General features: G+C 41.3%; 1 protein-coding gene across 1 annotated transcript in view; it reads right to left on the bottom strand.

Moving 5' to 3' along the window:
* Positions 1–5400: 5400 nt before the first annotated feature.
* Positions 5401–13589, bottom strand: part of LOC118642523 (regulator of G protein signaling 7 binding protein) — a 90543-nt gene continuing 82354 nt past the window's right edge. The window contains exon 6 of the mRNA XM_036280354.1: positions 5401–6735. Coding sequence (XP_036136247.1) covers positions 6644–6735 — 92 coding nt within the window. The 3' untranslated portion in view covers positions 5401–6643. The remainder of the gene's footprint in view (positions 6736–13589) is intronic.

Genomic DNA, 13589 nt, shown 5'->3' with positions numbered 1-13589 from the left:
ATTATCTTCTGGAGGCTTTATTGTTTGATTACCATTTACCTTAAGGTCAATAATCAACTTAGAATGAGACAAGAGAGAAGGTTAATATATTTCATATGCAAACCAATTGACCATTTGATTTGAAAACGCTGTTTATTTCAAAGATTTCCCTTTGTCCACTATTCTGTGTGCACAGTATAATGCAGTGTTTCATTGGTTGGATTTTTCTCATAAAAGAGCTTTGGTGCTAAGCAAGTAATGGGGCAGTTATTGGGTTGAATCTTTTGTGATATTGCTATTATCTTCATTTTACTCTAAGGAAACTGAGGCTCACAGATGTTAATTAGTTTCGAGAGCAGGTCTTTCTGTACAAAGATTCAGGCTGTTAACACCTTAAATGAGATAGAAGCGAGTCATTCATTCATTTAGCAGATAGCAGGAGAAAGACAGGTGGTCCAGGTCTGCTGGGCACTTCTGTCATCTTCACGCAGTGTCCTTTCGGACTCTGAGACGGCTGTCCAGCCCCACCCTGTGCTGTGCGTGCACCTCTGGGGCGCAGAGGAAGAGCACGGAAATGCCCCTATTCCAGCGATGTTGCCTGGAAGTTCCATCAGGGCCCATTGGCCCAAAAGCAGATCTACAGTATAGCCACACCCACAACCAAGGGAGTCTGAGAAATAGAGTCTTTACTGAATACGGTGGCCAGTGTCTTGCTGAAATTCGGAGTCTTTGTTACTGAAGAAAAATAGAAGAGAATGGATATGGGACCTGTTAGCCATAGTTGTGTACTTAGTTGCAGAATATTCGAGGTTCAGACAAAAGTCTGTGTAACTCCAGGCTGTACCCCACAGCCCTTGGCAACCAGCTGGACCTCAAAGTTTGCCTTTGGGAGACATTCCTGTCAGAGTTCATTCCGAGGTGTCTCTCCACACATGCATATCATTTTCTTTTATTAGAAAATGAAATTATTTAACTCAATGTATTTTGTTGCTGTTGTAACTATCAGAAAAACTGAACTAAATTTAGATATAGTGCTATTGTGAGTAAAATAGTTTCCAAAGTCTGTTTTAATCTTTCCTCCACTGACTTACTTTGACCTCTTTCCTTTTCTCTACTATTTTCTCTCTCCTTTCCCCCCTCCTTTCCTTACCTCCTTGTCCCTCTCCTCCTTGCCCCTTTATTCTCTCCTTTTTCTCTCCCCTCCCCTCCCCTCCCTCCCCTCCCCTCCCCAGGAGGTCACGTGGTGAGTAACAATGTCACTTTCACATTTTTAATTCTTTTTTTAACTTTTATTAATAGTTTTTATTACACAAGTAATACATAGTCATTGTAGAAAAATTAGAAAACACAGAAAAGCAAAAAGAAAAAATAACCACCCTTAATCCCACTACCCATAAATAACTACTATTAATATTTAATGTATGTCCTTCTAGTTTTCTAATGCATATATATACATACATAGATTTATATATAATTTTCTTTTTTACAAATATTGTATCATACTATCCATACTGTTTTATAACATGTGTATTTATTAATATATATTGTGAACATTGCTGTTTATTCCCTGAAAAATTATACAGATACTACATGCTCATTGTGGAAAATTCAGAAATTACAGATATGCAAAAAGAAAATATAATTGCTCCAAATCTCACCTCTCAGAGATAAATGCTGTTAACATTTCAGCAAATATCCTTTCAGACTCTTTAATGCACACATGTACATGTATATTTTTTAAATGGATTTCTTCTGTAACTTTCTTTCTTCACTTAACAATATAGCTTATTCATCTCCATATATATATACATATGGTGCTTTTGCTTAATTGGCGTGCAGTATTCCATTGAAAGGATATACCATATTTAACCAATTCTATCCTGTAGACTTATTTACATTTTTCTGTCCCTCCAAATATTGCTGCTATTAGCATCCTTTCTTGCATATATTTTTTTTGAATAATGAATAAATGTAACTTAGTTCATTTTTTTCTGACCTTTTCAAGAAGAATCTTCCTAAAGTGGAATTATTTGGCATACACATAAAATATATTGCCAAATATTTTCCAGAAAGGTCGACTCAATTTGCACTCTATTGACTCTGTAAGAGAATATTCATTTCCACACTTCTTTCTTTATACCATTTACCTTTCTGATACACAAAAAGAAATATGTTATAATGATTTGCATTTGTGATTACTAGTATATTCAAATAGTTTCATATTTATTATTAGTGTGTTTTTAATTCATGGTACATTGTCTGTTTGTGTCCTTGGCTCAATTTTCTACTGGAAAGTTTAATATATGTCTTTTAGTCATAAAATATCACTTATTCATGAATTCATTATTCATTCATTCAATAAATATGTTTTTGGTATTTGCTTTGTGTGTGTAGCACTGTGTTAGGTGTTGAAAAGATAGCAGTAAGCAAAACAGACATGGTTGCTGCCTTCTTGAACTTCCAGTTTAGTGAATAGACAATTGAATAAGCAATACTGAAAAAAGTGCAGTAAGAAGTGAAAAAATGAAATGAGAACATTTGGCTGGGCAAGGGGTTAGAGAACATGGAAACCTCTCAAAGTAGTGGAATTTAAACTCGTGATATATATTACAGCTCTACACTTTTTGTGCATATATTTCAAATTTTGTTTTCTTTTAATCTGGTTTATTTTTTATTGTATAGGAGTTTTGGATTTTTAATTGCTCAAATCCATCCATCTTTTCCTTGGTGGTTTCTTCCTTTAGTGTCATGCTTAGAAAGGATCCCCCCCCCCAAGAAAATTGCATAAATATTCATCAATATTGCCTGATTGTCCTTTTATATGCTTATTTATGTACTTTAGCATTTAAATCTTTACTGCACCTACAATTTATTTTGATGAAAGTTATGAGACATAGATATAATATCCACCACCCCCCCCCACAGCTAGTAATATAATAATAATTATATTATTCCAATATAATTTACTTAACAATCCAACCTTTCTTTCTGGATTTGAAATGTCATCTTTATAATGTACTTAATTTTTCTTTGTTCTTGGGTTTATTTCTGGACTTTATATTTAATGCGAATGATTTATTTTGAGCCCATACCATTACTCTTTTTCATTCTATCTCCAGTTCCCCGAAAGTTGAGCACTTTGTATTTAGTGACATTCTAGATTACAAAAACGTGATAGACATTGCTTAGGTGTGTGTGTGTGTAGGGGGTTAGTCTGGATGATATCCCGAATCCTTTCAACTTTGAGACTTCCAGAGTCTGAAATCCATATGGGATCACTGTTAATCTGGCCCATCCGTTTGCTGTCTAAAATAAACTAGATGCTTTTATACTTGGTATTTGTTTTCCCCCTCACTCCAGAGCTCAGCTTTCGGTAGGTGGCAGTATTGCCAAACAGTAAGTATCCTAATGTTACAGGGAGCACCAAGGAGCAAAATGATCTGGCAGGATTTTAGAATTTCCCCAAGAGCTTTGCTTAAAGGGGGCACCAGGGCTGTGCTACTTCTAGTCTCCTTTGTCCTCTAGAACAATGGCACAACCAGTAGTGTGCCCCGAACCTGTTCTAGATGTCTACAAAACATGAGTGGGCCGATATTTTCAAGTGACACCTTGGCCTGATGGGCATTTCTTTACAAAGCTTATCCAAAAGTACTTTTTGGCTCCACCCCTGATGTCCAGCCTGGAAATATGGATTTAAATGATGGGATTGTGGTGGGATTCAGGTGATTTTTACTTTCTTTATACTTAGTGGTATTTTTCAGATTTCCTATAAAGAACATGTATTGCCTCTGTAATCTTAAAAAAAAAAAAGCAACATAGGGTATTAAAATATGTTGGTACAATGGATGTTTGTGTGCCAGAAAAAGTTCCCATCCTTTTCTTTTTCAAGCATGTGAGCACATGCAACAAAATGGATTCCGTGTTTTCTCCTCATCCCTGGAGATCAGCTCAGTGTTATTGCTAATCTGAAAGCAGATTGCCAGCAGGAAGCCGAGACAGAACTCTGTCCCGTGGAACTACACCTGAGAAAGTCCTTTGGTAGGGAGAGGAGAGGGGGTCAATTCCTAAAGAGTTGCATTGGCATACCTAATGGGAGACAGTGAATCACCTGTTGCAGCTATGAGCCAGTGTAGGTTATCAGGACTCTGAGGACTAAATGTAATTTTCGGACCTGCCACTGAAGAGAGATCTCTAAATCTTGGAGTGTGTCTAAGGGAACTACAAAACTCATCGAAGGCTGGGAAACAGGCACTATGACGAGAAGATAAAGTGGCTGAATTTATTTACCTTAGGTATGGAAAGCCTCGCTAGGGAATTAGACAAATTCCCTTCTCCACGAAATGCTACGATGGGCCTCCCAAACATGGAGGCGAGACCTGAATTTATTAACAGTCTTCAGTTGTACAAAAGACAATTGCACAGAAGGTAAGCGTTACCTTTATGCTGAGACTAAGGCTAAAGTGAGCACAGCTTAACCAAGCAGGAGGGACTCAGGCCAGGCATTTAGAAGAACGTGCTGATCACCAGGGTAGGACTTATCAGTTACTAATTTTGCATGGATTATAGGAACTAGAATGAAGCGAAGGGTTTAGCACAGTAGAAAGGTGGGGGAGGACAGACGGCAGTGAGCGTGCCAGATCGGGCTACTTCACAATCTCTGCAACAATGGACCTGAAGTTAATGAGCCCCAGGGGATAAAAATAGACTGCATTCAGAAAAGGATGATGAGCTTTCATCAAACCTGATTTATGAAAATCAGGGTTTGCAGACCAGATAAATCTGGGAATGGTTGTTTGCTTTGCAGGGTTGTGCTCACCGGAGGAGTCTTTTAAATGGCATATTCTCAACTGTTTACAAGTATGTGATTTAGAAAATTGTGATTTTCTCATGTAATTTTCCAGGGTCCTTCTTTATATACAGCCAAACATACCTATAATCATGCATCCAGTACCCGTTCATTGGAACACAACTTTGGACTCTAAGAGTAAGACCAACAACCAGCTGGTATGATCAAAACAGAGAGCTGCATAGCCTTTGAGATCTCTCCCAACCCTTTAATCTTTCCACTTTCAGTAAAAAAAGCTAGAAGACAATTCCAGAGATAATTTCCACAACACTAGATATTATGTTGAACTATATGAAATTGTCATTTCTTAGGTCAAAACAGTCAAATATCAGCAATTTCACATAACTCAACCTAATACAATAATTATTCTAGTCATTTGTCTGTACCTGTCTTCATCTTCACTAAAGCTAAAGGCTTTCATATCCGTAGTTTTCAGGTCAAAATATTGGTGGACATGGAAATGCCTATGCACATAAATAGGAAGAAATTACAGGGTTGGGATTAAAGATGCGCTTTGTATAAACCACTTGTAGGGTCTAGCTCATCCTTTTATTACACTAGACACGGGTGCCTCTTGTCTGACTTCAGGTTTTTTCAGACTATGGAAAGAAGAAAAGATATCCAAAGACTTGATCTGTTGACCCATGGGAAATTCTGTCTGGGAAATGGGCCAAAGGAAGAACAGGGGGGAATGTAACAAAATTTGTACCATGTTGCAAGTTGAGTGAGGGAGATCACAACTAAGCTATGAGCAGGAAAACGTAGCACGTGGCTTCCTCCTTCCTAAAATATAGTATTGCTTCATGTGTCCTGCTTCCAAGAATCTGGGTAAGATAAGACACCAAGTACACATTGAAAAGTCATATCTGCATAGTCATCTAACATGAGACAAGCTTAGCTGAACTAAAAAGATTTTATTAACCATGTAAAATGTTAAATATTTTTACGATCGGAGCTAATTCCAGCATGCCCTAAAAGAGTTAACACTGTGCTGATGTGTGGAGTCATGCGTCAGATTTCAATTAGAACAAAATGTGATAATATTAAAATTGTACATTTGAGGGTACTCGTATATGTGTTACTACACCATTTCCTAACTGGGTAACTTCATTCTCCAAGAAGCTGAAAAGACACCATTGGATCGAAAGGAAATTAGTCGCCCATATGCATTGTACGAAGGTATTAGGATTATTGTGTATTTACAAAATTTAAATACTTTTCATATATGGTTTTTGTTGCATTATAAATTAAGATATTTTTCTGTTGAAGCTCTTAGATTCTGACAGAATGGAAGACTAAATGTAAATGAAAGCAGAGAAAGCAATAGGTGAGGTGGTGTGTTTGCTTATAATATTTCTAATGATATTGATTGGATTTTAACACAGTTTTGCAGTTTTAAATAGATTTCTATGTTTAAAGACTTCTTCCATATATGATGGATTGCTAACATGAGATCAGTAAGAGCTATAGATTTACTATTATACATGAAATAATTTTTCTCTGTATAATACATTTTAAAAAACTTTTAAATAATCTAAAAATCATAATTCTTGCATCTGTCATGGTATGCAGACATGCACAATGTCAACTTTAAAAATCCTTTTAAAAACAGCCTGCTTTTTTACCCCCCCCCCCCCTTGACAGCAGCTACTTTCAAATGTAAAATCATTTAAAAGGGCAGAGAGAGGCAGATAAAAGTAACAAGGAAGCATAGAAAACATAGTCAAAACCCAGTAACTGTGGTTCAGCTGTCTGGAGGTCCTCGGCTTCTGGGGTTTTTCCAAGTCTCCCCTGGGGCGGGTTTCCAGGAGGAATGGTCTAGCTTGAGACGAGACAACATAGCCCAAAAAACCTTCTCTTCCGTCTTCTGACCAGGGGGTAGGAAGTTAGATTTAGAAGGCTGCTGTCATCTGTAATGGGACAAAGTGCATATGAGTGAGGTACAGACAAAACCTTCTTTTTATGAACTGGCTTTAATAATCCCCCATCCTTGGGACCAAGGTTTCTTAACCTTATCTATTGGCATTCTGGACCAGATGATTCTTTGTTGTTGGCAGATGTCCTGGGCATTGTGGTGTGCTCAGCCGTGGCCTTGTCCTCTACTCACTACATGCCTGTCGCAACGTCCCGACCAGCTGTGACAATGACAGATATCCCCAGATATGGCCACAGACTCCCCGGGGGAGGGACGGACAGCCCACAGCCAAGAACCACCGCACAGCACGAAATGTAAACTGCTTTGAGGCCGTCTTTGAGCGGGGAGAAGTACCACTTCTCGTCAAGAGCCCACACTTCGGGGCAGGTTGGCTTCTTATCTAAACTTGCCTCTGTTTCCTAGCTCTGTGACTTTGAACATGCAACTTCAACTCAGCTTCCCCATCTGTAAAATAGGGTTGAACTTAGATGAGGATTAAGTGAAGTGCTCTATGAAAAGCATTCAGCTTGGGTGGATGCCGTTGGTGCGTAGGAGAGAGGCAGCTCTCAGTCAACAGAGCAGCTATGACCTGTTGCCCTTCTCGCCGGCCACTGCCTTGCCTCCGTTCACCGGCTTCGTGCTTCGGGAGGAGTGCAGCTGCTCCTCCTTCAGCCTCTCCCTCCTTTCTACAGAGACTGGCGACAAAGGCAAGAGAAGATGGCCAGATGTGGAATTCATAAAGTTTCGTTTGTAATTTTTAGCATGATGATAAGTAGAGGAAGACATAAGCCTGTAAAACAAATCTAGTTCAGTGGGCTGGGTTTCTAGGAAGAAGTGCAGTCCAAAGAGAAGGTGGGTAGAAATATCCTGTTGAGCAGAACTAGCCAATGTGGGTCCCACAGGCTCAAGAAGGACCACAAACAAATAAGCTTTTCATTGCCAACTGGGACGGTGCCAGAACATGATCAGACGGGAGCTAAGGGCAACCCTCTGGCTGGTTGGTTTTGGCAACTGCTATAGACCTAAAATCTGCCAGGCCTGCACTGCCCTTCCAGAGCAGAGCGCAGGGACTCCCTCCTGTCCCCATCCTCACCTGGACCAGGCGGGACCTGGGAAAGAACCCAGAATCAGGAGTGATGTGCCCCAGCTCAATAAAACTGGTTTGTAGATGCAGGTTGGTTTTTGTTGACTACTGATCCTAGACACTCAGGAAACAGTCAAGAACAAAAGAGGGTCCTGGCTTTCTGGTGCTCTTAGCAAACTGTGTCGTCCAAATGCCCAGACCTTTCCCCCTTCCCCAGAGGTTCTCCTGTGTCACACTTGTAAGTAAATTAGCATCACCCACCAAATTGACAGCCTTCCTTGGAATGGTATATACTATGTTACACATTTAGATGAAACTGAGTAGCAAGTTGGAGCCAGGAAAGAAGACAGGCGCCCCAACTGGGCACATCAAATTAATCAAACACAGTCCACTCTCCCAGTCTCCACAGAGTACACGCCTCTCTTAAAACTAACGCTCTGCTGACACGGAGCAAACTGGACTCTCTTTGTCCTTTTCATAGGGAAAAATAATTCACTATAATCTGGATGTCAACATTTTGAGAGCTAAAAATAGGACATCTCTCTTTTATAATTAAACCTGCCCCTAGGGAGGTAGAAGAGAGTAAAGGGGGGATACAGGGTGATAGAGGGAGACTTGGCTTGGGGTGGTGAACACATAAGATACAGATGATGTATTGTATAATCATACATGTAAAACCTATATAAATTTCCCCCTGGCCAGTGTGGCTCAGTTGGTTAGAGTATCATTCTGTACACTAAAAGGTTGTGGGTTCCATTCCTGGTCAGGGCACGTACTCAGGTTGTGGGTTCAATCCCTGGTTGGGGAGCGTGTGGGAGGCAACCAATTGATGTTTCTCTCTTACATCAAGGTTTCTCTGTCTTTCTTTTTCCCTATGCTCTCTAAAATCAATTCGAAACTAGTTTAAAACCTATATAATTTTATTAACCAATGTTACCTCAATAAATTCAATAAAAAAGTAAAAGATAAATAAATGAACTTGCCCTAAATAGTTAAGACATTGAAAGCAATGTCAGATAGCATATATGAGCCAGATTTCTCAGGATAATACCTCAGAGATGAATCATGATATATTTGGAACAAAAAGATAACTCACTTTCTCACCATTTTTTGGAATCTTACTTCTTTATCCACCAATGAACAATAAACTTAACTTAATTGGATATGGCAAAGATACAGCAGACTCTCAAGGGTAAAGAATTTTACCTTTCAATGTCTCTCTGGATACTGACTGCACTACCTGAAACTCAAGTTCATCTGGAATTCAATGCTTCCTTGGAACAGAATCACCAAAACTATGAAGATATTTATAGAAAAGAAAATCTTTGTATTTATATTTCTTTAAGACTTGGAAGATCTATTTCCCGAATCCCCATATATCCTTCCCTTTCTCTAAAGATTTAGGAGATTTGGGGAGTGACTGGTATTTATATATTATAGAATGCAATTCTGGTGGATATGGTTCTCACTGCATGAAGAAATGTCTACTACAATGTTGTGTTTACAAAGAAAGTGTGCATGTGGGTGCTGTGGTACGGGGGTGCTGTGGTGTGGGGGTGCTGTGGTGTGGGGGTGCTGTGGTGGTATATTGCTCCCATTCTCTTTTTTATTATACACAGATATTAAGAGATTTGTATCAAGGCTGACAGCTGTCAGAGGAGAGGGCGTTGTGGGCCTGGGTAAAGGGATTAAGTAGGACAAATGGGTAGTTAGAGCAGTTCCAGAGACAGAGACAGCACAGGGAAAAGAGTCAATATCGTGATAAATACGCATGGGGCCAGGTGTGTGGGGACCACTCTGCAAACTACATGATTGTGTAACCACTTTGCTATACATCTGAAACTAATACAGAATAATATTGGATGCCAACTGTAATATGAAAAAAGGACTGACCCTTGTATCTGTGTAGTCATCACAGTGAATGAGAAACCTTTTGTGCTACTGAAATTCTCTTCACTCAGTCTCCTTTTCACATGCACATGTGTGTATGTATGTATGTATGTGTGTGTGTGTATGTGTATATATATGTGTGAAATATATATGAAATATATATATATTTCCATCCATGAGTACTACACACACACACACACACACACACCATACCGGTCCTCACATGCGAATAGGAAGTATTGGGGCTGATGAGAAAGTGCTGGGGTGTTAAGCCGAGAACAGGACGACTGCTGGTTTGGCGCCTCTTTGCTGAGCAGTGGTGCTACCTCAGCGAAGCCCACAGCCTTCTGATCATCACCTGGGGCTGAGGTGACACAGAAGCTCACAGGTCCTGGCAGACATTCAGAGCAGCTCTCCACGCCACGGGAAGCTGCCACCTGCCGAAATGCCCAAATGCCTGGGACGGCTTGAAGTAAATTACAGTCCAAGGAAAGATGTCTTTCCACATTGATTCAAATCCCGTCTCTGAAGTAATGGGTTGCCAAAAGAATGTGAGCGAAATGGACCGTGTCCCCACTCATTCTAACCTTCCTGGGCATCTTTGATTGTTATTGCAGATTTCTGAGGCTTTTGTAGCATCGTTCCTCCAAAGTACATACTCTCGGAGAACTCTAACTTAGGACAGTTGTAAATATGAAAATAAAATGTGAGAATGGAAAGGGAAGGAAGAAAAGCACAGGAGAAAGTGAGAAAAAAAAGGAGACTAGGAAATTCAGTTATCAAGTTATTTTAAATCGTAGTCATTCAGTGTCTAATTCTTGGATGCTGCTTGAGCCAGGGACACTGGAGTCCCTTAGACGCAGTGATACCATGTCTCTAGTACTTAGATTTCCTTTGTTAATAAGGGATTTCTTACCCAAATGATATGACAAGAAATAGGAAGACATAAAAATGAGCCCTGGCCAGGTGGCTCATTTGGTTGGAGTGCCATCCACACACCAAAAGTTTATAGGTTTGATTCCAGGTCGGGACACATACCTAGGTTTCGGGTTGGAGCCCCAGTCAGAATGCGTATAGGAGGCAACAAGTCAGTGTTTCTCTCTCACACTGATGTTTCTCTCTCCCTTCCTCTCTCCCTAAAGTCAATACACGTATCCTCAGGTGAGTATCAAGGAACAAAATGAAGTTTTCAAATAATAAACCTTGTTTAAAACTCTGTTCTCAGATAAAGTCAAAAGAAGTACTTATAACAGCAAATTTCTATTCCAGGAAAGAAAGAGACCTTCAGCTAACCCAGCATTAGCCTCAGCATCCTCTGGGGGCTTGTTATAACAGATTGCTGGCCTCACCTCCACGGGCTCTGGATTAGCAGGTGTGTGGGAGGGCCAGAGAATTTGCATTTCTTACAAGTCCTCAGACCTGCTGATGCTGCTGGTCCTGGGGCTGTGCTTTGAGAACCATCGAATTAGCCAAGACCTGCTAAGTCCAAAGCTTTGTCCCAGGTATAGATGGGTCCTAAGAGAAACATGGCCCTTGGCCTCAGGGATCTTTCCTCGAGTAACTATGAGGCTTCAACAGCAATGCTGCAGGAGAGATGCAAATGCAATGTTATGAGAAATCCAAGGGGGCAAGTTACTCCCAAGTGGAGGAGAAGGAAGAAGACATTCAAGAACCCACGGAGGTCTTGGTATTCACGGTGGGCCACAGGGATGAGGGGGACTTGAGCATTTGGGAAAGTAGGGGGTGGATTGGCGTTCTGGATGGAGGGAGCAACGTGAACAAAGCCTGAATGTGGGACCAAATAAGCAGGCCAGCCTGGCTGGAATGAAGGGCACCTGATGGAGTGGAGAGCACAAAACAGAACTACTCAGAATCCCCTACCAAGGCCAACCTCCCCCTGCCTCCCTGCCTTTATAATTCTACTTCTTTTTCCAAGGAAATGCCAACCCCTCTTCAGGATTACCTGACAAATGTTCTTCTTGCAAAGTCTTTCCTGATGGCTCCTGCGTCTGCAGTCCTCATGCTTCCGTTCCATCCGGGGCCAAGGCCAGAGCCCTGGGCACATACTCTCCATAGAGTGTTCAGGCCGTGCCCTGTGCCCCAGTGCTGCACCCCCCACCCAGGCTGCCTGCCCGAATCCCAAGTACGCTGCTTCTGCCAACACCACCAGGGACCACCTTGTTGCTAAAGCCTGTAGACACTTTCAGTTCTTCCTTTTTTTAAATTTCTCACCAGAGGATATTATTTCATTTTATCATCAGATAGAGTGGGAGGGAGGGAGAGAGAAACAGAGAGAAACATCGATGTGACAGAGCTCCATCGACTGGTTGCCTCGCGCACGACCCAACCAGGACCGGGGATGAACACAACCGAGGTGGGTGCCCTTGCCTAGAATCGAACCCATGAAACCGACCAGGACCACTTTCAGTTCTTATCTAGCTTAACTACCCTGCGACTTTCTTTGATGTATCTCACAAGACTCTTCGGATTTTCTTCTTGGTCCCCTTTGTAAACTGCTCCTTTCCCCTCAGGGAATGTCTTCCAGAACTCTCTCTAGGCTCATTTTTCTTGGGTGGTCTCAAACATTCTTAGAGCTGCAAATACCATATGCTGAGGATGCTTAAATTCGTATTCCCGGTGCTTCCAGTGTACATGTCTCACCTCAGCATAAGACTGATACCCGCTCTTACCCACTGGGAACTGCTCTTGGAGTTAGTTCCCTGTGTCCAAAATTTCAATTGCCTCTGTCTCTACTGCTCCTCCTCTGTTCCCTCTTAGTGAGCGACACCATCACCCACTGTGTGTCCCAAGTCTGGACTTGGGTTTCATCCTTCATTCTGCCTTCTCCTTTATGCAGCCCATCTAATCGGTCTGATCATGTTCTCCAAACCCCCGGACATTAGGTTAGAATTTAAACATTTTTATTTTCTTTTTCTTTTTAATCCTCACCCGAGAAAATTTTTCCATTTTTTGTTCAGATAGAGTAGGAGGAAGAGAAAGAGAAACATCAACGTGAAAGGGACATATCGAGTGGCTGCCACCCACACGACCGGCCAGGGCCGGGGACATACTGCAACCGAGGCACGCGCCATTAATGGGAACTGAACCCGGGTCTCTCTCGACCACAGGCCGATGCTCTAACCACTGAGCAAACTGGCCAGGGCCAGAATTTAAACATTTAAGATCTAAATTATAGCACCTGCCTCCTAACTAAATCCCTGCAATGGCTTCAGGATAAAGTCCAAACCTCGTAATATAGCTTAAAAGGACCTTACTGATATAGGCCCACCTATCTCTCTAGTCTTCTTCAAGCCTCTTTTCTAACCACTTTCCTGTCGAATAAAGTGCTTGTAGTTCATCAAAATGCCCCACCCATTCATCTCCCTAAATGCCTTCACATATCCAGGATCTTCTGCCAAGACCCTCTTTTTTCCTATCTCTTTCTTTGGCTAATTCTGATTCATCCTAAGAAATCTCAATTCAGATAATTTCCAAAAAGTGATGCTCAATATTCCCCCCCCCCCCAATCTGGCTAGGTGAGAATACAATATGCACTCATAACAACCTGTGTCTATAGCATCACACTCCATGCTTTGTCTTTCCAACTGTGTGTGTGTGTGTGTGTGTGTGTGTGTGTGTGTGTGTTGTTTCCAGAATTTATATGCTATACCGTGAAGACTCCATCACAATTTCTGTGACAGGAGGCATACGTCACTTGAAAAAACTTCTCAAGTGATTCTCATCCAATCTGTTCTGTTGAGAGGGAGAGCCTCTAAGGGTAGAGACATCTTCATCACCTAGCACAGCACTGGACACATCATAGGTGCCCATCACGTGCTGCATGATGGTGGGGACAAAGGTAGATAATGAGCAGG

Source organism: Molossus molossus, unplaced genomic scaffold, assembly GCF_014108415.1.
Source record: "Molossus molossus isolate mMolMol1 unplaced genomic scaffold, mMolMol1.p scaffold_m16_p_3, whole genome shotgun sequence".
Classification (NCBI taxonomy): Eukaryota; Metazoa; Chordata; class Mammalia; order Chiroptera; family Molossidae; genus Molossus; species Molossus molossus.
This window is presented reverse-complemented; position numbering and strand designations above follow the sequence as displayed.